Source organism: Crassostrea angulata, chromosome 6 (assembly GCF_025612915.1).
Source record: "Crassostrea angulata isolate pt1a10 chromosome 6, ASM2561291v2, whole genome shotgun sequence".
Lineage (NCBI taxonomy): Eukaryota > Metazoa > Mollusca > Bivalvia > Ostreida > Ostreidae > Magallana > Magallana angulata.
This window is the reverse complement of record NC_069116.1, coordinates 54,971,815-54,997,058: the sequence shown is the minus strand read 5'-3', so window position 1 is coordinate 54,997,058 and position 25,244 is coordinate 54,971,815. Positions and strand designations below refer to the sequence as shown.

General features: G+C 33.8%; 4 protein-coding genes across 6 annotated transcripts; 1 reads left to right on the top strand and 3 right to left on the bottom strand.

The window, feature by feature from the left end:
* Positions 1-3,218: 3,218 nt before the first annotated feature.
* Positions 3,219-5,506, top strand: LOC128190337 (uncharacterized). Its single transcript, XM_052862357.1, has 5 exons — positions 3,219-3,270; positions 3,542-3,666; positions 3,789-3,881; positions 4,232-4,366; positions 5,206-5,506. Exons 1-5 carry the CDS (start codon positions 3,265-3,267, stop codon positions 5,390-5,392), a joined length of 546 nt encoding a protein of 181 aa, XP_052718317.1. The 5' UTR covers positions 3,219-3,264; the 3' UTR covers positions 5,393-5,506.
* Positions 5,507-7,862: 2,356 nt separating this feature from the next.
* On the bottom strand, positions 7,863-8,708 carry LOC128187609 (uncharacterized). The gene has a single exon (XM_052858019.1). The coding sequence runs from the start codon at positions 8,706-8,708 to the stop codon at positions 7,863-7,865; it is 846 nt and encodes a 281-aa protein (XP_052713979.1).
* Positions 8,709-11,039: 2,331 nt separating this feature from the next.
* LOC128190690 (uncharacterized) lies at positions 11,040-12,511 on the bottom strand. Its single transcript, XM_052862822.1, has 4 exons — positions 12,245-12,511; positions 12,037-12,129; positions 11,833-11,908; positions 11,040-11,692 (listed from the first exon to the last, which is right to left on the bottom strand). Exons 1-4 carry the CDS (start codon positions 12,393-12,395, stop codon positions 11,401-11,403), a joined length of 612 nt encoding a protein of 203 aa, XP_052718782.1. The 5' UTR covers positions 12,396-12,511; the 3' UTR covers positions 11,040-11,400.
* Positions 12,512-19,800: 7,289 nt separating this feature from the next.
* On the bottom strand, positions 19,801-24,403 carry LOC128189690 (tumor protein p53-inducible nuclear protein 1-like). 3 transcript variants are annotated; one of them, XM_052861401.1, is made up of 3 exons: positions 24,243-24,403; positions 22,593-22,809; positions 19,801-21,915 (listed from the first exon to the last, which is right to left on the bottom strand). In XM_052861401.1, exons 2-3 carry the CDS (start codon positions 22,717-22,719, stop codon positions 21,290-21,292), a joined length of 753 nt encoding a protein of 250 aa, XP_052717361.1. In that variant the 5' UTR covers positions 22,720-22,809; positions 24,243-24,403; the 3' UTR covers positions 19,801-21,289. The 3 variants fall into 3 exon arrangements, with proteins under 3 accessions (XP_052717361.1, XP_052717360.1, XP_052717362.1); XM_052861400.1 differs by having other exon boundaries at positions 24,239-24,398; XM_052861402.1 differs by lacking the exon at positions 24,243-24,403 and adding an exon at positions 23,234-23,329.
* Between the last annotated feature and the right edge of the window lie 841 nt (positions 24,404-25,244).

Genomic DNA, 25,244 nt, shown 5'->3' with positions numbered 1-25,244 from the left:
CTTTAAACTTTGACGCAGTATATCTTAAATAGGAGACATATTTTGTTAAGCACTGTGGAAGAGATAGTGTTTGTATTAATGATATAAATATATATTTTTGTATTAATTTATTATTGTAAGTTTAAATGAAATGTTCAAACTTAACCAATTTGATATGTACTTATGATTAATAATCATTAAATCAACCTTAAAAAATTATATCAAGACCAAGTTGTTAATAAAACAGTTTTATTCTCTATAAGAGTCTATAGCATTATATTTTTTTTTGTGTCAGCGAACTAAATAAAATGTTAATATGGATGTTCGATGTATATTTCATGTCCCTGACTCAGAGCGTATATAAAGGGTTTAAAGCAACGATACACATATACTTCATACAAACTATCATCAATATAAATATAAACATCAGCACTGAATGCTTATTATTTGATGCTACTAATGCGTGATCAATTTAAATGCACCGCCTTGGTGTATTATAAGACCGACAACATAAAGAAAAAGCATTCAATTCTTAAGTTATAAATTAATTAACACTTTTTTACACTTATACTGGGTAGTATCGGTAGAATAAACCCTGCATAGTCAAGGGTTGTTCAAAGTAGTATCATAAAACCTATATTCACATTTAAAAAATGGATGTTTGCGAAAAAAGGCGTTGAAGGTATAAGGATGCTCAAAGTAATTAAGTCATCACATTTCTATTTGTCATATTTCGGGTTAACTTTGTAGAAAACGTTATATACACCTGATACCAGATAGTATCATTTTTGGATACTTTTAAATGCACGGGGGTATCAAACTGTGAAATAGGCCAACCGTGATATCTTTGTTAACCTGAACATAGACCTGTTTATCAAGCTTCACTGAAGATTAATCAGACACAATCAAAATAGAAATTAGTCACCTTTTTTACTAATTAAAACGAGCGAAGCAGATCTTCGTGACCAATTAATAAGATATAAGTTAAGAAAATTAATAAATAAAGAGATACTAAACCACTTTCCATTTTATCTATTTATCAGATACATGTACACATGTTTTCTTTTTGGTGGTAATTTGATATTGATTTTAAATGTGCTTTCTTCTTTTCTAGAGGTTTTCACGAGTATAAATCAACAGCAGTGTCTGACAAAAATTGCATACTAATAAACTGTATTATTAAATTGATGAGAAATGAAGTTTTTGCATTGATTTCTATTAAAGGAGGTTGCTAACAATAACCTTGCGTTAATCGATATCATAAGATTTACATCTACTGAATATAATTCCCTCTACTTCTTACCGAAATTTAAAGTTACTCCATAGCTCTATAGAAATAAACAGGACTGGGAGATGTACACGCCCCTCGTTTCGACTGGTCGAAACCTACAGCGACCTAAGAAAAATCACTGACTGCACGAAATAACCATGATGATGTCAGACTCAAATTGCCATACAAGACGATTTGGCTGTTTCACCAGAGAAAGTTTTTTATTGTTCATATATCACTTATTTGATCAGTCACGAATGGCTTTAAAGGGACTTGGACACAAATTTGACTTAAAATGTTCAAATTTTATTTTTCCATTTTCAATGTTTACACTAATAAATATAGAAGTTTTTAATGCTATGTCAAAATTTAAGTCAAATATCAAGTTATAAGCATGATACAGAGTTCATAGTTCTTTGTTTTGTAAACAAAGCTCGAATATTGTCATTTTTACATATGTGTTGTATTGGTGTAAGTTTCAATCAAATGTATCTTTCTTTTGTTGATAATAGTATTTAATAAGATATTGAGTTAGTTTAAGTTGTTTTTACATGTCATTTTGTCTAAGGAATGGTAATTCTCTACATTATATTTTTTGTAAACAACTATAAGACTCGAGCTTTGTTTACATAACAACCAATTCTTACCTCTGTGTCTCACTTGTAACTTGACTTTAACATTCAATATTTTGGTCAATCATTTAAAATGCTCCAGTAAATCATTCTATACATAAAAAATAAAAATAAATTTTTTGATCTCAAATCGTGTCTAAGTCCCTTTAAAAACAAAAACAACCTGATTAAGAAACAAAGATAATACCGTCGAACAAAAGTTATCGATACCTTAAAATTACATGAACTTTTGAATACAACAAATCTGAAAAATCGTCCTTTAAAAAACCCATATATTATTTACTTTAAATAATTTTACGATTTATTTATAAGCAGTTTACAACAGGAAAAACATATTTTGACTTTCATGAAATAACCATTTGATGTTAGCAACAATCGTGTATTGTCATTTCGATATATCATACATGTTAGACAAAATCTCACAATTTTTACCCACTCATATTGATAAAATAATTGCCAGTATGATTTGTGTTAACTACAAAACGGGGGTTTATTCTATCTTTTTCCTGTTTTCATTCATTTCATCCATCGTGTAAACATACTGTGGAACCATTGGAATTTGACGTGGCTCAATTTTCGTGGCATTCGGGTAACCCACAAACACGAATTTACATTCTCCAGGAAAACTAAATATAAAGGTTTTCCTATTGAAGCTGAAAACCGACGCATCTACGAAATTACATCCCCACGAATAAGCAAAAATCCGACAAACCACGAATATTGGCCTTAACGAAATTAAATGATTTCACAGTATTTGATATTGTTTTACTTAAAACCTTGCATTGATTCGTTGCATAGGGTGATTTACAAGTGCTATTTAGAATATGCAACTTCTAGACCAAAGTCCTCAGTACTCATTCTATGAATTATAATATGTTGTTGTCTTACAGGTTTATATTATCAAACAAATAAAATATATCTTAACAACTGATGAGTTTTTTCTTATCATGATACTGACCACAAATAAATATACCTTAAAGACTGATGAATATTTTTTATCTAATCATGATTTTGGCTACGAAATCAATTTTTGTGAATTAAACAACTGTGATGTAAGTAATAAATTTGAAAAAATGCGAAAATTACACGGATGGTTTAAAATGGGCTAAAAATTGGGTTGATGTTTTAGATCGACTTCATTTGATGTCTTTTTTGAATATATAAAATAGGTTGGTTATCTTTTTAAAACTTCAATTGCGTATCCGTGTACTTATAAAATATAAATTCTGATTGGTCCTTACATAAATCCTGTTAATGTTTTCATGGATCAATAACATCAATTTTGATTGGTTGGATTTTTATCACTATCGAGTATCTTTCTGCATAAAAAGGAAGACTAAGCGATTGAAAACCATCACAGCTTTGATTGACACAAATACAGCTATGAAGGTAAGACAATTTTTATTTTATTTTTATTTACATTTAGTTTTGAATTTGCAAAACAAGAATATGATAGGTACATATTATACGAGACCTTTTTATTCAAACAACTGACTCGACCAAAAGATATATATATATATATATATATATATATATATATATATATATATATATATATATATATATATATATATATATATATATATATATATATATATTAAAGCATTTCTGTGATCTATGTATTTTTAATCACTAATTGATTTTCTTATTCCGTACTCAGACTTTTGTTGTTGCTTTGTTGGTGGCCTGTCTGCTTTATTGCAATGGTCAAGAAACGTGCGTTCCCTCTCCACCGAATGTGGCAGAGATAGCTGGGGAAACGGACACCCAACCCAGAGATATTCAGTGAGTATTCGATAAGTGATTATAATACACGTACAATGAGTACGAAAATACATCCGAGGTACTGGAATGTTTATAAATTTTTTGTCTTTGACAAATTATCTGAAGTTTTATTTTCCTATTAGGACAAAAATTAATGATGCTCTGAGCAAGGATACTGAAGTCATGTTGGCAGTAAATGCCCTGTCTGCTGAAAGGGCGCTTGTGTACCAGGAATCGTGAGTACTTTGTGCATCAATGCATGTTCCATGTAAATGTTTTTATGTTCACGTAAAGTAAAGGCCATGGGATAAAACATCTAAAGATAAACTTAATTGATTACCTTTATATTATCATGAAATATTTTGGATGATCAACAGTCCTAACGAAAACTGACATTTAACATTGTTTAATTAACCCGCTTTATTTGCAAACTAATTATTTCACTTATATGAAATATATTATACAGATGAATTAAATATTAGCCTAGGTAAAAGTATCTATCTACCTCTGTGGCAAGATCATAATAGAAATTTATTTCAAGTAATTTTCTGCAAAACTAAACTGCACTTTTTATTTTCTTCGACAGTAAATCTCTTTACACAGACATATGCCCAAAAAGGCTGGAATACGTCACGAGACTCTATCTTTCACAATATAAAGAGGTGTGTTACGTCGTGTCCCCTTACCGACAAAGAGTGAGATATGCCGTCTGCGGAGGAAGGTAAGTGTCATTTACAAAATCTTCATCAGAATATTTCTTCCGTTTTTAAACCTTATTCTAAATAATGGGCTTAAATCTAAAACTTGATTTGCAGTATGAATATGTTGTGAATTAAGAAATTTGAAATCTACGGTTTTTGAGAATTAAGCAAAAAAAAAAAAAATTAATTGACTCACTTATGGTTAAAAGTCACATGAGACAGTCTTAAATAAAGTTTGTTATGCCTGAAAATAAATCTATTTTTCATTGCTGAAAATAAATAGATAATTTTTGATCAAATTCATGCGATAACTGCACTACAGGCCATTGAATGAAAAGCAATATACAAGAATGATGAATTATCTCCCTTCATCAATGACGTCAGTAGAGGCCACTTTGGCGCAATATAGTATACCTGTCAGTGATTGTTTGACAAAGCAGATAACGAATTGTTACATAATTATGTATACATACCCAAGTTCAATCACAACTTCGCTTTGAATGTGGAAACTTTGGCAAAGTTACTCGGTTGCTTTGGAATTCTCATAACTGGAAGTCGGTGTAATCATAAAGAAAAACATACATGTATTTGTGTCTATTTTTGAATTATGCAATCTAATTATTGATATGAATTTTTCTTTATGAGATCTAGTTATTTTTGCGTCTTTCCCTTTTTATTGACAATTTTAGTTTCTGTGTCTATTTCTACTATTTCTGTATGATGATAACTACCCTCGGTGTGTCTATTTCTGTTTGATGATAACTAACTCTCGGTGTGTCTATTTCTGTATGATGATAACTAACTCTCCGTGTGTCTATTTTTGTATGATGATAACTAACTCTATATGTGTCTGTTTCAGTGGGTGTTACGGAGGCAAATATTACAAGAGTCAATGTGTCAGGACCGGGTGGACCAGACTTCAGTTCTGGGTGTGGTGTCCCACCTGTGGCTTCAAGCTGATTGCCAGGTGGTACCCACAGTGCTGCTCATGCTACAGGTGGCTTCCTTGTCTACAGGCTGCAGATGAAATCACTGGGCAGTCATAAGAGCTGAACGTCAGGAAACAGACATGCATACAAACATGTCAGCGTCATTGCGGTCTGATGAAATGACAAAAATATTGTTATACTTAATATTTCATCATTCAAATAAACCTGACATAATTTAATTTTGTTTTCTTTTCCTGGATCTTAAATCTGTAAGGTATTTATTATTGATAAAACTGAAAAAGAAAGTTTTATGCTGATTGCTGTATTTTCATAGAAAATGTGTATAGATATTATCCCCCGTTTGGTGAAAACAAGCACGTTTCAAACTGACCCAAACCCTTAAAAAATGAAAAAGTTGTGTGGGACAAGTCTAGAGAGCATGATAGGCGTTGCAAGACAGTGATCTTCTTCGACTTCAAATTTTGCTTCACCAGGTCAGATGTATGTGATGGAGCATTATCATGAAGTTAACGTACATTCCTAAATCCTGACACAGGGCGTTGTTTATGATATATATTTTAAAAGTTTTTTTAGTATATCATCTCGGTAAAACCGACCTGCAACATCTTTGCCCTTCGGCACCGGAATTGTCCTGCTTTTACAATCACATGAGAAGAATATGCAATAAAGAACCCTCTTTGGGCATATGGTTCTTTTTGCAACTACGTGCCTTCTACCGGGTTTAAATAGCTTTATTGCGTGGACCCTGAGGTCCACCCAGAAAATATATAAGCGAGGTTAAACCGGATGCTATGGGGAAAATTCAGCCTACACATGAGCTAGCCTGGTTCCTGTACGTAATGGGTAGCTCAGGGAACCAGGCTAGCACGCGTTTATCTGAATCAGGATCGGGATTCCATGCCATATGCACACATAAGTTCAAAGGCGCTGTAAATGTAAAGTAATCGGTAAACAGTACAGAAACAAAGAATTCCTTTGAAAGAAATGATCAGCATGTGATATGAACTGTCAGTATTATGAAATAGTTGATGTTATGCCGAAACTACACCAGGCATCAAAAAACATAATTTGCTATGTTTTATTGTTTTCCGAATACACATGTAGCTTAACTTTACTTTTATAGTAGGCGAGGCTAGAGTACTTCCCAATTAAAAATTTTTAAGCATATAAGTATGATTGAATAATTATGTGACTGTATATAATAGATGATTGAATAATTATGTCACTGTATAAAAGTTAAGATCTCAAGAAAAATGCATCAAAATATGAATTTAATTTACACAAAGCTGTCACAGCATAGTGAACAAAGTAGTGCGAAGCGTAATGTGTGTGCAAAAAGTAGAACTCGCCGAATGCTTGATACTTTACATGCAATTTTCATTGATATAGATCATAATTATTTTAAAAGTATGAACCCTTTAAATTCTGCGATGAAAAGTCAAGGCTATACATTTACGTAATCAACGTACAAATTTAGTGGTTAAAACTAGGCGGCTAATGACCTATTTTTTGTCACCAGTAACAATATTCGCAAGTTTCTTTTGATTGAGTTTGGGAAACATGTCTAGCAATGGCTTATGTTCTTACCCATTTTTCTAAATTATTTTTTTGATATAAATATTATATTGAATTTTATATATTTATGAATATATGAGACATTCATAAGAAAGATTTTGTACTTTCAAATTGCGCTTCAAAATGAAATACATCCACGATAGCGATATGCCACCAGCTTTCACAGTATCCCGATTCGTACATCTGCCCTCACGTTTATATATTCTTGAGTGTTGCCTGTTACAGTCACGGGTCGGCCGGGTTATGTTGCATATTTGACGGACTCTGTGTCAGTCAAAAATTTCTTTCTCCACCTATAAACTGCCTCATAAGATACATTATCAGACTCATAATCTTCCATTAGAACCATTTTAACAAGTCCTTGGACTTTCAATCGGACGTAACTATCTATTTCTTTAGTCAAAACAAGTTAAAAAGGACACGGTTTCAAGGGAAATACGCACCGATTGTGTAGTCTTAGCTCAAAAGCCAGACAAATCTTGTTGATTTCAAAGAGCAATGCCTGAGTGGCCAGCAATGAAATAGACAAGCCTACGTCACATTGCTGTTTGACACAACTACCCAAAGTCCAAGCTCTTGTTAAAATGGTTTTAATTCACTAAAAACTGCATTACCGAATGGCCGAGTTTTGTGCATAATTTTATTTATAAGCTCTTATTTCTTCATCATTCTTACACTTTCCGAACCCTTTTTACACCAGTGGTTAAGACTGACTCTGTTGAAATGACTAAAGTTTAAAACTAAATTTGAAGGCCCTTGTTTTTACCGTTTGAAAGGCAAATGTACCTTGGACGAATGCAAAAATGCCATCTTAGCACTTACATAATAATCCGGAACAGTATTACTGAATTACAAATCGATATAATTAAAAATGTTATGTGGAAGATGGCCAACCAAGCCCCCGAGGATCATTTAAACAATTCACTTCATAAGCATAAAATAACGTCTCAATCAAATGATAAAACAATAATAGTTATGTATTGTCACACTCTCAAATAAAACATCTTTCTAACACATCATACTCTCTCTGCAACGAAACAATAACCTTATTGAGACTCTCTGCTTCGTTGCAAAGCATCCCCTTTCGAAGCCTTGTAAACTCTAACACATTCCAAATCAAGGAACCAATGTCAATCAAAATACCGATGGCAGCAACGGTGCTTAACACTGATATTGTGGCGCATTCTTCAGAAACATCCTTTAATGCGGTTGGTAGTAGGTCGTCTAAAGCGTCTCCAATCTTGAAGAGTTCTACTATTTTGTCCTTGTTTCCTGTTATTCTATATGCTTCTGCTGCTTTGGACGTGGTCACTAAGTCATCTATTTTAAATGCAAGGGGCACGCTGCCAGCTGAGCATTTTATTTCCTCTTTCAGTTGAGATGTATCCAAATTATTGTGTGCCCGTGTATCAGCTTTAAACGCGTCGATGTTTTTCTTCACAGCCTTCAGTTTTGCTTTCATCTTTTTACAAGTTTCCTCGTGTTTTTCTAAACATGCCATTGCCAACGCACACTTCCGCTTTATTACTACAATTTTCATTCCCCCAAGAATTAGTCCAGCTCCCCCGGATAGTATCCCTGTCACAAGGCCAACCATTGTCAGCACCAGAGCAAGTGGCTCCATGGCGCAGGAATCGGCCATTATTCCTGCCAGAGCGAGACTTCCGCTAAGGAGTCCTATGGTTACATATGAAATACAACCAAGAGAATACCTCAGACGTTGTTTCTGGATGTCATCTCTGATTGATATCAAATCTCTAAGAATGTTTCCACGTTCTGGTGCCCATGTTTCCGTATGGAATGATTTTGATTCCATATAAACATCAATATTCTCCATTGTTTACGCTACTGAGACCTGTGGAACAACGTAATTATTATTAAGAAAAATTAATACCAGAAAATTGTACGCTAAAATATGATTTTGATATTACTAGGGTATAATTGTAGGAGTTTACAATGCCTCTTGTTGACACTGGAAATGAGATTTGCTGAGTTTAGACTCTTAATAACAGCTGTATACCGTATCAGGCCAAGGATTATGAAATGCTGATACTGTACTTTAATGCACATGAGCCTTTGTAGTCTCTATGTTTTAGCAGATTCATTCTAAGGTAAGAATCAAGAAGAAGTACGGATAAATGACTCATAAAGTTAGAAATAAAATTAATGTAAAATATTTGGTTATTGATATTGGTCTCTAATCTAAAATTGGAAACTCCTCAGTACCGTTAGCGACGGGTTCGTTGTACTGTACATGCATTCTAAAAAAAGGTTCTCACAGCATGCATGTAATAGTCATAAAACATATTGTACTAACCAATATCTGTAATGTCAGCTATTGCACTAACCAATATCTGTAATGTCAGCTATTGCACTAACCAATATCTGTAATGTCAGCTATTGCACTAAACAATATCTGTAATGTCAGCTATTGCACCAACCAATATCTGTAATGTCAGCTATTGCACCAACCAATATCTGTAATGTCAGCTATTGTACCAACCAATATCTGTAATGTCAGCTATTGTACTAACCAATATCTGTAATGTCAGCTATTGTACCAACCAATATCTGTAATGTTAGCTATTGTACTAACCAATATCTGTAATGTCAGCTATTGTACCAACCAATATCTGTAATGTCAGCTATTGTACTAACCAATATCTGTAATGTCAGCTATTGTACCAACCAATATCTGTAATGTCAGCTATTGTACTAACCAATGTCTGTAATGTCAGCTATTGCACCAACCAATATCTGTAATGTCAGCTATTGTACTAACCAATGTCTGTAATGTCAGCTATTGTACTAACCAATATCTGTAATGTCAGCTATTGTACTAACCAATATCTGTAATGTCAGCTATTGTACCAACCAATACCTGTAATGTCAGCTATTGTACTAACCAATATCTGTAATGTCAGCTATTGTACTAACCAATATCTGTAATGTCAGCTATTGCACTAACCAATATCTGTAATGTCAGCTATTGCACTAACCAATATCTGTAATGTCAGCTATTGTACTAACCAATATCTGTAATGTCAGCTATTGTACTAACCAATATCTGTAATGTCAGCTATTGCACTAACCAATATCTGTAATGTCAGCTATTGTACTAACCAATATCTGTAATGTCAGCTATTGTACCAACCAATATCTGTAATGTCAGCTATTGTACTAACCAATATCTGTAATGTCAGCTATTGTACCAACCAATATCTGTAATGTCAGCTATTGTACTAACCAATATCTGTAATGTCAGCTATTGTACCAACCAATATCTGTAATGTCAGCTATTGTACCAACCAATATCTGTAATGTCAGCTATTGTACCAACCAATATCTGTAATGTCAGCTATTGTACTAACCAATATCTGTAATGTCAGCTATTGTACTAAACAATATGTGTAATGTCAGCTATTGCACTAACCAATATCTGATATAATGGATAGCTTACTTATTGGGGATTTTTTTTTGGTCATAGATATTTCTACCGATGTACTTGTTTATGTGTTTGTGTTTATTTCTAATATCTCCAGCTTTCCAATACTGTATGTAACATGTACATGTAGCTGTCCAATAAAAAAATCATCTCGGACAGCTACGAGTCACTTGTAGAGCGGCTTGCAGGATTATAAGAGGTGAACCCAGTCTAACAAATATATATGCTGTCAAATAATTTTATGCTAAATTTGATGTTGGCGATTTTTACTCTTCCCCAGAAACAATCCAATAAGTTATCTTATCCTTTCAACAAGTAAATATATGAACTCTTTTTACAAACTTGTTTATACATATAAGGAAAGGTAACTTTTGGATATTTACAAATGTACATGTAGCATTATTAAAAACTTATTTTTTTCTTCAAACGGAGGGTACAAAATCAGGAAAAAATGACATCATAACAGTGTTGTGATTCCGGGATTAACCTTGACTTCATTTAACTTTGACCTACAGGCAGAGTATATTGGTCACCTGGTGTTATCTCTAAAATTTAAAAAAAAATGTATCTCGTAGCTTTCCGTAGTATCTTAGGCCTCAAAACAAAGCAGTGAACAGTGAACTTTACTAGATAGATATTTATTTACTTCTATCGCCTGAGCTGCAAAGACACGTAAAATCTCTCTCTCTCTCTCTCTCTCTCTCTCTCTCTCTCTCTCTCTCTCTCTCTCTCTCTCTCTCTCCTGAGAAATACAGAAAAACAAACTTAAGATTGTATAATATGATAAATATTACACAAATTGATAAAACGTTTTTCACCGGAAATGAAAAAATAGTTCCCAACAAAAACAAATGTCACCGGTAATTTTGTACAACATTTCTTGAAGAAATATTTTGAATTGAGCGCTTGACTATACTAGCTATCATCAAAGTGTTACTTTGATTTTACTAATGGACAATTTGTTATTTCAGAATCCTCTGAAAGTCTTTGGCTCTTGTACGGATTTGTACGCAGACTGTATTAGTGGGTCCCACGACATTCACCCCTTTTCTCCGTATAAACGGACATGGATAAACTGGTAATCCTACATCAGCCTTGGTGAAATTAGTGGGTGAATTGCAATTGCCACATCTTGTTTAGTGTTCATGGATTCATCCATATTTTTCCTCTTTGGAGTTGGCCTGTGAAATGTCAAGTACCCTGTCACGGCAATATATTCATCCGCGTCTTCCTCGGGTATAGTTGGTAAAGGCTGCCCCCATTTGATGCTGTATAAGGGATTCTCTGTGAGTTTTAATCTACACAGATAGTTCTTGTTCTGATCATTATGCTTGATCAATCCCTCTTCTAATTTAACGTGTCTCACGGATATTTTGCTGGAAAAGGAATAAAACAACAATGTTAAATTGTGAGCATGCATCCTACCAAATTAGAAAATTTAAATTGATGACTTTGTAATAATCTTGACCATGGGGAGTCGAAAAGGGTATATTTAAAAACAATGAAGTTCATGTACCTTGTGTTCAGAACAACTATCAATCCACAGGCAACCAGAAACATTACACAGATAGATCCCCACACTACGACCAACACTGAAAAAAAAACCAAAATCTATTGTAAGCATCTTTTAAAAAAGAACAACTTTTTAAAGTTTCAATAAATGCCAAATCTGACTACTACTAGATAGTTCCTGTTCTGGACTGAGTAATCGGTTGTCTACCTGTATCATTGTTGCGCTCTTGTCGTTCTGTCTCCATTTCGTTGCTTGTTGACGTGTTGTTTTTGTTGTTAATTTTGTTATTGTTTTTCCCATCTGAAGCAAAAAAATAGACATGTACATGTAACACTTACTTTATTGTTCGAACACCAAAGGTGTATCAAACGGGTATACTTTTCTTTCGTTTTATTAACGTTACCATTTTTCTTACCCTTATTCTCTATGATGCTACCCTGTGGTCTCCAAAATCTGACGACGGCGAATGATTCCGTAACGACGATCGTACAGAGCAATACAACAAGGAAAGAGATTCTCTGAGAGGCCATGTCCAGGGCTAAACAGGGTGTCAACTGAAGCTCCATGCCCCCCTGCTTGTTTTTTTATACTCTCGCGGGACAAACTTGACTTGTGGGTCATTGTAACTGTGCATGAAATACGTAAAACACCAATGTCAATTCCCTCGTATGATGCGCCAATGTTGTCCTAATCCTCCATACTTCAGCTCTCCGATGATAACAGGGCATTGACTCGGCCAATATTTGAGAATATGTCGGTGAACTTTGATTTAGCGTGTCAACCGCCGAGTTTAATATTTATTTGTACTTTGTAAGAAGATATCAGTAAACAATTTCTTTTGACGATGATTTAAACACATGTGACATGTTTTATGTACATCTGTTCTTCAAGAATTCATGCGCACTTGATGTTGATTTGTGGACCATTTTACAGACCAAAGGAAATATAAATAGTTTAAATCTTATTTTGATACTAATTTGAATTATTCTCGAGTATAAATTTTAATATCATTATTTTTCTAATTGCTTAGTCGTTATTTTAAGTTTTATATGTAATATTCTGCATTTATTAAAAAAAAATTGTAAAAATTCAACATTACCGATGATTCCAATACAGCAAGTTGTCCCAACAGACACTGCTCAGTGAGGTCCCTGCTACAACCCTGTCCCCGTCAGGTTTACTATATAACCAGCAATAGATTACAGTACTACACTCTAACTGCAAGATGCGCAGTATAATACTACTATCGTCGCAATAAGTGATTTGTTCACTTTTGCTAAAGTAGGCCCGCATTGCTATTCGAACGCTGCATATATATCTTTTGATTGACGAATATTCCTGCGCTGATCTAAAGGGATCGAGGAAAGGGGGAGCATTTCTAACATGTTGTAACTCATACGAATGAGCCAAAGGTCAATCGGGTTATTTTCTTTTAATTATTCAATATATGCTTTATTGTCCTTTTGTTTATACGTCAACATATATATGTAAAAGGGTTAGATAGTCGTTACCATTTTTTAATATGTATTGAATTCCTTTTAAAGAAGAACGCATAGACTAATCAAATTATATGACATTTTTCTTTATAAAATAATAGTTTGCAACTAAACAAACATCGTCCAAAAGTTGAAGATAGATCTAATGGTAATTGGTTGACCATCCATCCTCCTTAATACATTGACACTGGTGAGATAATATTATATTTAGTTTCTTGAAATGAATCGGAGACCAAGAGGTTTAAGGTGGTATGGGACATCTGTCGATATTAATGCGGATTAAAGTATACTATAATTGAAATAATTTCACTGAATTTAAATAGTTTTTAAAAACACTTGGAGATGTAGAAATTGTAAAATACCCAGCAGGATTCGAACTCATGACTTACAGATTCGTAGTAAACCCTCTAACCCACTGCGATAGGATGTTACACAGGTAAAATTGCAACGTATGTTCAACACAAGTTGCAATTTTACCTGTATAGGTGATAATATTGGGAAAGAAACTACAAAAAAATATGATACTTTATGGTTCATAGTTGATGTGTGGTATACATGCAGGGATCTAGACAGGAGGATAGTAGTTGAGTCCAGAATTACAACACTAGAAAATTCACATAGTAACTTTACCAAAAAAAGTTCCACTCCTTATAAAACAAAAGCTCCGTGGCTCTCAAAGCCTTGCCCTATGAAAAATTCTAGAGTTGCGCCTGATAAGCAAGTTAGACCTATATTTTTTAGCCATTCAGCCCATTAAAGGAAATTGATCTTCAATCAAAGCAATGTTTGGTACTGAGCTCCTAAATATCCGGAAATATTTTTTGTATAATCATTAATATATCATTTAAATATTCAGTTGTGTATGACATAATATCAGGGAAACTAGTAATATTTTCAGGTTCGTACCGCCATTGTACTTTTCATGTTACTCTCCATTACATGTATATCTCAGCTAGGCAAAGCCATAACTTTGTAAAATGCATGATAAAATCATTTTAATTCAATTGAAGAACGGATGATACAGATTGTTTTTGAATTGTCAAAGGGAAGACCCCTAGTTAAGAAACTTAATGATGTAATATCTAATTGGTTAAGACAAACTTTGGTTTCATCAATAATTTTTCAAGCAGGATTTCGTTCTTGCGTTGATCCAAGAAATCAAATGAAATGTTTATCCAAACGCAATAACACATGGTAATAATTTTGATGAAACCACAGTATGTGGGGACAGGCGCGTAGCATCGTTCTATTCCAAAACATCCTGACAAGCATTTTAAGAGGAGTATTAAAATGTCCTTCTTGTGCTAACTTTGAGTACCTCAAAAATTGTTTGATGTTGAGGCCTCTCTCTGACACTGTGGAGTTACGGTATATGGCTTGAATAAAAATGCTTACAATTACTAGCTTTTCTTAGAACAGTACTGATTTGAAAATAATTGTCCTCCAATTTCTTAATTAGAAAAATTCTTTTGCTTTGTTTTATAAATGGTTGTAAACATTTTTATGGTGTCAGGGCTAACGTTAACTTCAAAGCTAGTCATATTAGATTGATTCAGTTCTAATTTCACTAAATGTACATGTGACTTCAAATTTGATGGGGGGTTGGGGGGGGGGGGTTAGACCTATCCTTAATAATAAATATAAAGATAAAAAGAAATTCAAAAACATTGAATTCTTAGTTTAGAGGTGGGTGAGGGTGGTATGCAAGCGTCTTATAATATATCAGCTTTCAATATCATATTAATTTTTTTGGTCTCAAAAGTGTGGAGAGCCTCCTTGGCTTATATTTTATTTCGTTACATGGTAGAAGTTTACAAGTCGATTGCTAATTTTAAAAAGTCTGTGGGCATACCTCCTCCCACTAATCTCTGTCCCTACGTCTCTGATTTTTTTCTTTCTTAGCTATATAGCTATAATTTATGACTAGAAAACTATTTCGATTTTTTAAAAAGCTGTTCTGGTGGGCAAATTGCTGATGATAATATAACCTCATACATGTATATACATGTATATATATATATATATATTATTATATAAAAGATTATACGATTAAGAGACCCTTTAGTCTTCATGAACATTGCGGTGGAAAATACTGAATATGACACTAATACACATAGAAGAGTTAGATCTTTGGAGGCTGACAAATAAATTTAACTACCATGAATGTTACCACACTATATACATAATGTAAAGCCAAAACAAGTCTGAAAAATTATCGGCGCCAATGGCGGTAAAATGCTAACCCTTATTAATGATTGTGATTCTTTCCTTTAACGCACATACTGTGGCCCGGATCTACATGCATTATGCAGGTGCGTTGATTCGTAGATATAGCGTCATTCATGAATGATGCAGATTCTCCCCGGTCACTGTTACATGATATGATTGCACTAGTATGTGAAGTGTATCATGCGTGCGCACATAGAATGTTTGTAACACACAGAACGTGATTTCATTCCGGATGTTTGGGTGGTGTATACTATGTGCATTGGAAAATTTATGTACAAAGGCGCATTTTGTTTATTATTATAAAATCAAGCTGTAGAAGGTATATATGTACTTGTAAATTGTCAAACTGTACTCATGGATGATATTCCTCGATATACTACCCTCTTATGTCGCGGATAGTATATTACACCCATTTTTAGACGGTGGCTATTTATAGCCACTGTCTATTGCTACGGTCCTGACCGGAAGGGTATTTCTCACGGGGACCCTAGCGGATAACGAACGATAACTCTGTTAGGTACATGTATGCAGTGTTTTATCTACGTGTCGATTTCAGTATGAGAACGCATTTTAATCTTATCAGATATTTTAAGCATTATAGCTGCTAATTATTTTGTACATACATTTAAATAATGTATGAAATTGGGTTTTATTTTAAATGAGCCGTTACCCTATCTGCTTACGCGGTATTAATAATATTAATTAAGGCTCAAACTGCCAGTTTTGACGTTTAACTCTGTATCAGGACTGCATATAAACTATATCACTGCGATAATTGGTCAAGAGATCTCACAATAATTGCTTCTTGTTTTTTATGATATAAATAATTGTCAGAAACACATTATTTAAACTGGTTTGCCATTTCATATTTCAGCAATTATGCTTCATCGATAAATTCAGCCATTTTCAACGCATTAGTTTTAGTTGAGCAGTATATTTTTTGTTGTTGAAGCTTATTCCAAAGAATTCACAACAGATACTGACAATGAATATTACATAAATTACATTTTATTGAACTTCAACCGATCAATGGCACAGTTTCTTCTACAAGTGTGCATGTGTTTTCAAACACACAAAAACTTTAAATTTACGATACAAATGTGTTAAATTTTCGACTGACCTGTGATTTACAATGTACCTTATTTCGTACCTCACTCAGTCTGTAGAAACATAAATTTTATTACAGGCACCTCAATATTCATCAGACAATATTTACTGCAGATGTTGACGCTTTACTTGCTGCTGACTTTCTCTCAAACACGCTAATCGACGTCGGATTGTAAAATTCACGTGCAAATCGAGTCCCCATTTTAAATGTATATAAACTACATTTTACGATGTTTCAAAGATTTTTAGTTCAGATTTTTTTTTACATATGCTGTAAAACGTCTTATGGATTTCACGGCGTGTCAGCTCGTCTATCTCTAATTTGCAGCAAATGCTAGCTTTTTTGTGAGAAAAAACATGCGATATTCCATATACATTTATGGTACATAATGAACGGTAATGTAAGAGAGCATCTTTTCTTTGGTTTGGGGGCATTTTTTCACTAACAGATAACATTATTTACATATGTACGTAAACATCGCCCCGTTTGTTCTCAAATGATTCTTAATTCGCGAGTACAACTCTATTATGAACTTTCTTCGACATTTGTTTCCAAGTGTTAGCATCATTTTGTCAACATGCATTTACAAATAGGCGGGCCTATATAAATGCGCCAGTTTGTTGCGACTCGCAATTGAAATACACACCGGTTAGAAAGTGTCATCACTTAACACAATGCTACATCGGCCGTAGCGTATACATTCATGCTATATTTGCGATAAATAATGAAACATGAAGGCAAAAAAATGTGCTTCATAGATGACTGTAGAATTCTGCTGAGCTACAGAAATATAGCTTTCCGAAAATATTGCCGGGATTTGCGAACCCTAGATCTATTGTTTAGTACATGCAAAGAATAAAATCAAAGAAGATAGGTGAATAAGGCGTGTAAAATGCCCATATGAGGAATGATTAGATACGGCAAAATTAAAATATCATTAAATCTGATACTTTTTTAAAAAATAATTAAAAACAATGTATATTTAACGTAACATCGGATTGTAATCTTTAAATATTTTAAATATACTTGCAATATATTGATTTAAACTGGCGTATGCGTGTCAAAACCTCCTAATCGTGTAATTTTTATAACTTCAATTCATTTTCTTTCATAGAGTGGGTCTGAGCTCAATAATTTTTTTTTACAGTCTAAATGTGGTTTAATGGAATTTAATAAACCGATTGGACTCAACAAAAATGTGGAGAGATGACCCACTACAGTTCAAAAATGTCATTTTGTAGCTCAACAATTGAAAGTTTTAGAAATATAATACAAGTCCGAAAATTCGTGGTCATAGTCTCATATAGCATTTAAACAACGCACTTTGTTGTGAATGAAATGGCTCACCATGGTTAGAGCACCAGCCATTAGGAAACTTTATAGAACTTGGGTTCGATACCACCAAAACTTAAAAATTTATTATTTTTTTCTTATCTTTTTGAAATATTTCAAACTGAATATAGTTAGAAATTACCATTTTTTAAACTTGCATAATAACATATCAAATATATTTAATTGAAAAAATGCTAAATTTGAAATTGTATTTTACAAGTAAACCAAAAGGGCAGTTGCGCCATCTTATCCCCCATCTTCTTTATATACACAGCTGTACGGTCAGAAAAACGTGCGTTCAGCTTGAATTTTGTTTGTTTGGTGTTTTTAAAAACTTATTTTGTATAATTAATCAATATTTGTTGTAAGTTTACTAGAAAAGTTTAATGTAGCAAGTAATTTATGCATGTTAAAGTGTACTGAGAAGCGATAAAATATACATGTGACTTTCCCGAATTCATTCAAATGGTTTGAATAAATCTATAGCTAAATACAATAGAACAAATGTTTAAAACGTTGATTAATGAAACTGCCGCGACCGAATGTTGTATGATATTTTTTTAAATTTTCATTCACTTTCGTTGTGAGCAAATGGAAATAATCCCCTAAAGTCGAAGATAAAATATTGATTTACTCTTCTGTTTCATGATGACGTGCATTCCAAAAGCAATACCAGTTTTATCAAACAGGTTCTTGTAAACCCATTCCGTTTTCTTTACACCTTAATGTATTAACTGACTATGAGGGAAAAAAAAGCAAATGTGATGATCCACAAGACTGCAACTTTTTCCCCGTGAAGAAAATGAGGGAAAATGCTGTCGAGAGGGACAATTAATATACTATATGTATGCCCAGATAGTTAGTAAAAATAAGTATTTTATCATACCAAAGCTTTATTTGTTCTCGTTACTTTGAGAAATCTACAATATATTTAAAGCACAATAGTCCAATCCACACTTTTCAAAAGTTGTTCCCATTTGCGGGGCCAACCCAAAGGTCAAAAAGGAATAAACCAAAATTCCCCTTCTTCAAACAATCAAATATTTGGGCGTACTGTGATGAAATCGCTTTGGATTTGATTTATTCATTCAATATGTGGTGGCAACCATTCAAACGGGGTTTTAATGTCAACTGATATAGATACAAACATATTGATACAAAATATAGATACAAACCTTTATACGACAAAGACTACTGTGATAAATCTTTGGGTATTTCCCAAAAGATGACGACCAAGAGACACAGCATTTGTAAAGTGTAGAGTGAGATCACAGCTACGATTTCCACAGAATTATCCATGTAGGAAACTCACGACTAGTTGTGCGAGTAAGCGTTAAGTATTAGTACATGAATGCGATACTGGCCGCGGTTTTCGACAAAAATAATTATCATACATCACTCATTGTTACATGTAATATGCCACTTTCAAACGACGCCACCGTCTAACAGTACTTTCAGTACTTTGATTAAATAATAGTTGGGGGGAGGGGCAAACATGGCATTCTGTCATGCAGTGTCATTTATCATGTTATTTAATTTACTGAACCCCCCCCCCCCTCCCTTCCCCCCGGGGGAAATCCTTTTCAATCCATGTTTTTCTGTGCTTGCGTAATCTGATCTAGACCTTCATTAGAGAGATTCAACAGGATTTTTTAATCTGTTGATTTCAGTAAACAAACTTAATAATTACATGTATTTTCATGACACAATTATAGACATATTGTTATCTCACAGCTTGATAAACTAACTGTGAAAAGGGAAATAACTCAGTTTGTTTCTATGGAGAAAAAAACCCAGAAAATGTCATTCAAAAATGCAAGTTTTTTAATATCGCAATAAATAACATTGAATACACTATCTCGCAATTAGTTTACATTATTTCATCTGTTGCAACATCAGTTAATCTTTCAAAAATTCAAAAATGAGAGATTCTAGCTGTTTTAACAATCAACATACCCAAATCAAATTAACAGTAATTCAAGCTAATTTATGGATGATATAAAATGAATTGAATAGGATTTTGAATTTTTTTTTTATTTGAGATTCTGACAATCTGACATGATTGGAAAAACTTGATAGAGAGTGGAAGTTCTAAAAATTAATAACAAAGTATAAAAGAATGTTGCATTCCTCAAACTTCTGAATCAAATGTTCAAAATTCACCCAGCATTATCATAAAATCTGTTGCATTTTATTTTTCTCTTATACACAATATCTATCAATCAAAACAACTGATTATCCATAGCTTTACATGAACTTCTGTAAAGTTGTAAGCAACCATTCATAAGTTGAAATCTTTGGTAACCATTCTCACAAAGTTCTTTTTCACCTGAATTGGATTATATTCATCAATTATGCACCATATTTATGGACAAATGTCAACATGATCTTTAAATGACATAAAATAATTATAAACCCCACAGCTACTTTATCAGTTGTGAGTTTAGTACTATAGCGAGTGGGCCTAATTGCATAGATAGATTGCTGGTAAGAACATAGGCAAATTGACCACTGACAGTGTTTCATTGAGATCTTGGAATCCTTAACACTGGCAGGTAACAAACAACGGGGTGTTATGGAAATAACCGGTAATCAAAACAGAATAGATCCTGTTACCAAGGAAACTAGGTGTTTACATCACTGAGGCTATTGCACGTCTAACGATAATGGATTTAAAAATTACACAAATATTTACAAATCTTGAAAAATAATAACAACTGTAAAAATTCTTTTAAAATTTGAAAATATGTAACTTGGTATACAAGGTAAAAATAAAAGAGAACAAAAATATGTTTCATTCTTTAAAATTTAAAAGTCGGTGGATTCGTGGATTTGAAATTTGTTTTGATAAAATTACAAAGTGGATTTGCCTGTGTCAGCAAAACACAGATATAAATAATGCACCAAATATATATTTGTATTTGACAGAATCTACTGAACTAAATTGAGATATACACTTTAGGTTGTGCTGAACAGGTATCACTTACACAATTATATTCTATGTTTCCTTTATATCACAACAACTAAGTCTAAACTAATTCTTTTTTTACATTCCATATGAAACGGAATGGATTTTAAAATGTTAAGCTACAATGTACATACAACAAAAAAGTTGAAAAAAAAAATTTATGCTTGTTCCTTTAAAGTGCAGAAAAAGAAAAATGCTGGAAATAATCAAACAAATACCCAAATCACCAATTTAAAAATTTGGGAGAAAAAAACCATTAACTTTTAAATAACAATCTTTACACAAAAAATCCTATCAATTTGTTACAGAGACTATCCGGGACCATTCTTAGTGCTTCATCTGCTGAGTGTTGAAGTTGCGTCCAGAGGGAGTTTGGATTCTGTTCTTCTGGCTGAATTTCTTGCTGTGGCGAAGTGTAGTCTTGTTGTGTCTATCTAAGCTGCCTTTGGAGAGATGGAGAGATTCTTTGCGTTGCTTGGAACGCTGAGCAGATTTCAGGGCCTCGGCCTGGGCAAGAATCCCACACCGAGCGGCCACAGCATTGGGTCGCCTCGGGGCCTGTCGGATTACCTGCCCTTGACTGTTTCTTGGACGGAGACCCTTTTTGGCCACAATGTTAGATATACTGTCCGTGGAAGACTCGGAGAGATTACTGTCCTCCCCGGAACTTCCTCGGGAGCAGTGACTGTTGTAGACAGACATACTGGGATGTTCGATCAGGAGGTTCTCCATTTCTGTCATAGGAACTTGGGACGTTGGGCCGCCTGCAGTAAAACAAGGAGGTGGGGTTAAAATCCAACTTTCATGCATACGCAGAAAGAACCTGGAGTTAGGCGTGGAGGCACCAGACGTGCTGGGCGTGCCATGGCCCATACCAGTGTCGCTGTCACTACTATAGGGGGAGTGACCCGAGACTCGACAGACTGTTGGAACAGTGACACACGTAGTCTTATCTGCAAGGAGAAATTCTACTTTGCAGTTTTGCTTCAGTTTACTTTCTAGAAATCTATCTTGACCTCAACATCATTGAACATGAAGCTGCATTCAGAGAGTATATACTATTATTTTCAATTTGAACAAAAAAACCCAAACTTGCCGCTGATGACAAAATGACCTAAAAATCATTTGAATTTCAATATTTTGAAATAATTTATCTTGCCGTGCTGATTTAGTTTTAACATTTTGAATGTTTTTAAAAATCTGTGTATTTAAAAAAAATGGCAGATGGCAGATACTATATCAGTTTAGGACCTCCATAACTTTTTAATTATTACATGTATGTACAATTGCACAACATTGAATAATAACTTAAAACACAGATGTTTTCCATTCTCTAAGACATGCCTCAGTCTAAAATCTACACCCTATAATAGGTTTTGTGTGCACCATTACCACCCATCGAATACAGTCTGTGGAGCAAACTTAAATACCAAATGGGGCTGCTTTGTAAAGCATGCATCCAGGCAGAAATAATAGCAAGAGATGTTTGCATGATTTGAATGTAGAGTAATATAGCATCAAAGAAAAAGGAAAACATAAATGTTCAAACTGTTCAATATGTATTACAGCATGCAGTACGTTACAATAGTACAGCTGATGTGTTTGTTTGTTGAAGCTGTGTGTGATGTACCTTGAACGTTGACAATCAACCAATCATCATCCTTGGCAGGGGATGTCTCCAGCTCCATTTTCTGCACAGTCTCCTCCTCCTCAGGCTGGGAGGACCCAAACAGGTAGTTAGTAACACTGCTGAACATGTTGGCACAAGGGAGTGGATCAAGCTGATTCAGTGGCAAATATATCTGTAGTGTTCAATCAATGGCAGTTGTGTGGGCTTTTGTGGCACTCTAAAAGAAAATATAAAATTTAGTTTTTAAATAAAACATTCAGTAGTTTAATTGGGCAAATAAAACCCCACACCAATAATGATTTGAATAATTTTAGATTTTTTTCTTACAAATTTTGAAAGACTGGATTTTTCACTACCCTAAAGGGTGTGAATTTAACCTGCAGGCAGTTTTATGTAACTAACATGTGATCTAATCTAGGTGCTACATAGTTTTGATAGGAAACAATGACATAACTCAATACATGCTAAACACAGTGTGTCAGACTTAGGTTTAAGATATGCAGTCAACCATGACCAACATTAACTAACAATAAAATTTTACAATACTAAAGCAAACTAAAACAGGGAAAAATCTAATATGAAGTTTTCTTACAAATGATCTATTGTGATAAAAATTCTCAAAGTAAACTATATAGATTTACCTGTTTTGTAAAGTATAAGTGTAAAATATAGTCACAATGGGGTCGCCAAATCCTAGTGACATATCGGGTCTATTCTGTTTCATAAGTTTCTTTAAATACCTAGCTTGTCACCTCAGCTTTATTTACATTTCAAGGTGAGTGTTGGGTAGCAAAATTCTTACAAACCCTGGTGCAACAATGTATACAGGTTCCTCATGTAATACTATCGCAGTATATCCAGTTGCTTTTTTAAATTCTTTTAATTATCCAGGTATACATTATACATATAGTGGATTATCAATATTATAGAAAATACATGCAATGTACCTGTGAAATGTAAAAAAAGACACTGACCTACATATATGTAGTATGTAATTGCTATAAATACATCGAAACGCTACATCAGCTGTTTTGTGTTTCTATAAATAACCTGTAAACATTGAATGTGGGTTTGATATTCACAACTGTCCAACTTCGTACAGTGTTAATTTAGAGATGGTGAGCTCTCAAAGAGGAAATCAATTTTCCAATAATGTAAAAGAAATCGATAAAATCGCGAAATGCTGCTGAGCTAGCAGAAATCATTTCGCTAGCTGGAATATGCAATTAATCACTCAAGTACAATTTACAATATCATCGTTAACTTAGCCTAGACCGTAGAAATTTCTTTGTTTACGCGTTAGTTGCCCGTGGGATTGCAACTGATCAAGATTTAACAAGATCAATTCAACAAACAATGCAGTTATAAAGGACCCGCCCGAAGCGGAACAAAGAATGCATTGAAATATGCAAACAATAAAACTCATTTGATGAAACAACTGAAATCATGTGTAAGAATATAGACTATTTCATTTTAAGTGCTAGATTTATTCACGAAAATGCCTGCCTGCTTCCATTACGCAGTAAATTCAAAGCAGCGTATGTAGGCTGGAACTGGCAGCCATTATGAAGGTCAAATCGATGCAGCTGTCAAACTTCAAGCTAAAATATTTAGATAAAGCAGCAGATACGAATGAATATACTCACGTACTAGCAGTCTTTTGATGCGATAGAGTAGTGTTGATCAATGTAGATATCAAAATTCGGCAATTTTCAGTGAATAATTCGTTGTATATTTCCTCTATTTTCTTCTCCCAGCTGACGACTCGAAAACAAACGACGCAACCGTGTTTACGTTTGATGGCATAATCTGATTGGTCAATTTTTCGATTGTCATATCCTTATAAGGTAAACTCATGAATATTAATGCAAATTGCTGAACCCATTATAGCAACGGAGATGCGCACGCAATGTAAGATCACGTGCTTTGGTTATGAATAGATCGTGATTGTAAACCTCGTTCCCTTATACTTTCGTGATGTAAACAAAGGATTTGATATCCGTATGATAATGATAGCTTGATCTTTACATAATAATTATACAAGTAAGTACAAGTGGAATACACGGGTTTTGTTTATTCTATGAATAAAGGAAATACATTGTATGCCTATAGGATATGAAATATAAAAATATGAATGTATATATTTATTTATGATTTTATAGAAACGGGACAGTACGTCTCGGTGTACTTTGTGCTTTAATGTTCGGGGTCATATTTGAATTTACAATATTTTAAAATTCTAAGAACCATTGTATAATATGCATTAGAACAAATTGATATTATTATTTTTATGAGAGATATATTGTAGAGTAGCTGAAGTCAATGCATGCTGATCGATATACCTGCATACTAATTAATGTCGTTCGTCTTGATTAACAACTAATAAACAGTGCAGGTGCATGAAGTGGTAGGCAAGTTAATATGAAATGCTAATTCATGTTTAAAGAATCAACTGGCAGTGAATCAATGCTAATATCAACTTCATTTGTGCCTTATATCTTGAACATAAGCATAAATTAACACCTCGAACAGCGTGCGATAATTTACAAGGTTCCGCCGAGATCCCGCCTCGCAACATGCCCAAGCAGTTGGAACAATAACGGAGGAATTAAGCTAGACAGTTGAAAAATGGATTTCAATTCAACCCCCCCC

What these genes read in the sequence shown, in the direction of transcription:
- LOC128190337 (XM_052862357.1), top strand. An exon ending in ACCCAACCCAGAGATATTCA is followed by an intron (nt 3,667 to 3,788) that starts GTGAGTATTCGA and finishes TTTTCCTATTAG; the next exon opens with GACAAAAATTAATGATGCTC. An exon ending in TATGCCGTCTGCGGAGGAAG is followed by an intron (nt 4,367 to 5,205) that starts GTAAGTGTCATT and finishes TGTCTGTTTCAG; the next exon opens with TGGGTGTTACGGAGGCAAAT.
- LOC128190690 (XM_052862822.1), bottom strand. Translation starts at nt 12,395, where the DNA reads ATGGAGCTTCAGTTGACACCCTGTTTAGCCCTGGACATGGCCTCTCAG. An exon ending in AGAGCGCAACAATGATACAG is followed by an intron (nt 11,909 to 12,036) that starts GTAGACAACCGA and finishes TTTTTTTTTCAG; the next exon opens with TGTTGGTCGTAGTGTGGGGA. An exon ending in ATAGTTGTTCTGAACACAAG is followed by an intron (nt 11,693 to 11,832) that starts GTACATGAACTT and finishes TTCCTTTTCCAG; the next exon opens with CAAAATATCCGTGAGACACG.
- LOC128187609 (XM_052858019.1), bottom strand. Translation starts at nt 8,708, where the DNA reads ATGGAGAATATTGATGTTTATATGGAATCAAAATCATTCCATACGGAA.
- LOC128189690 (XM_052861401.1), bottom strand. Translation starts at nt 22,719, where the DNA reads ATGTTCAGCAGTGTTACTAACTACCTGTTTGGGTCCTCCCAGCCTGAG. An exon ending in GTTGATTGTCAACGTTCAAG is followed by an intron (nt 21,916 to 22,592) that starts GTACATCACACA and finishes TTCTCCTTGCAG; the next exon opens with ATAAGACTACGTGTGTCACT.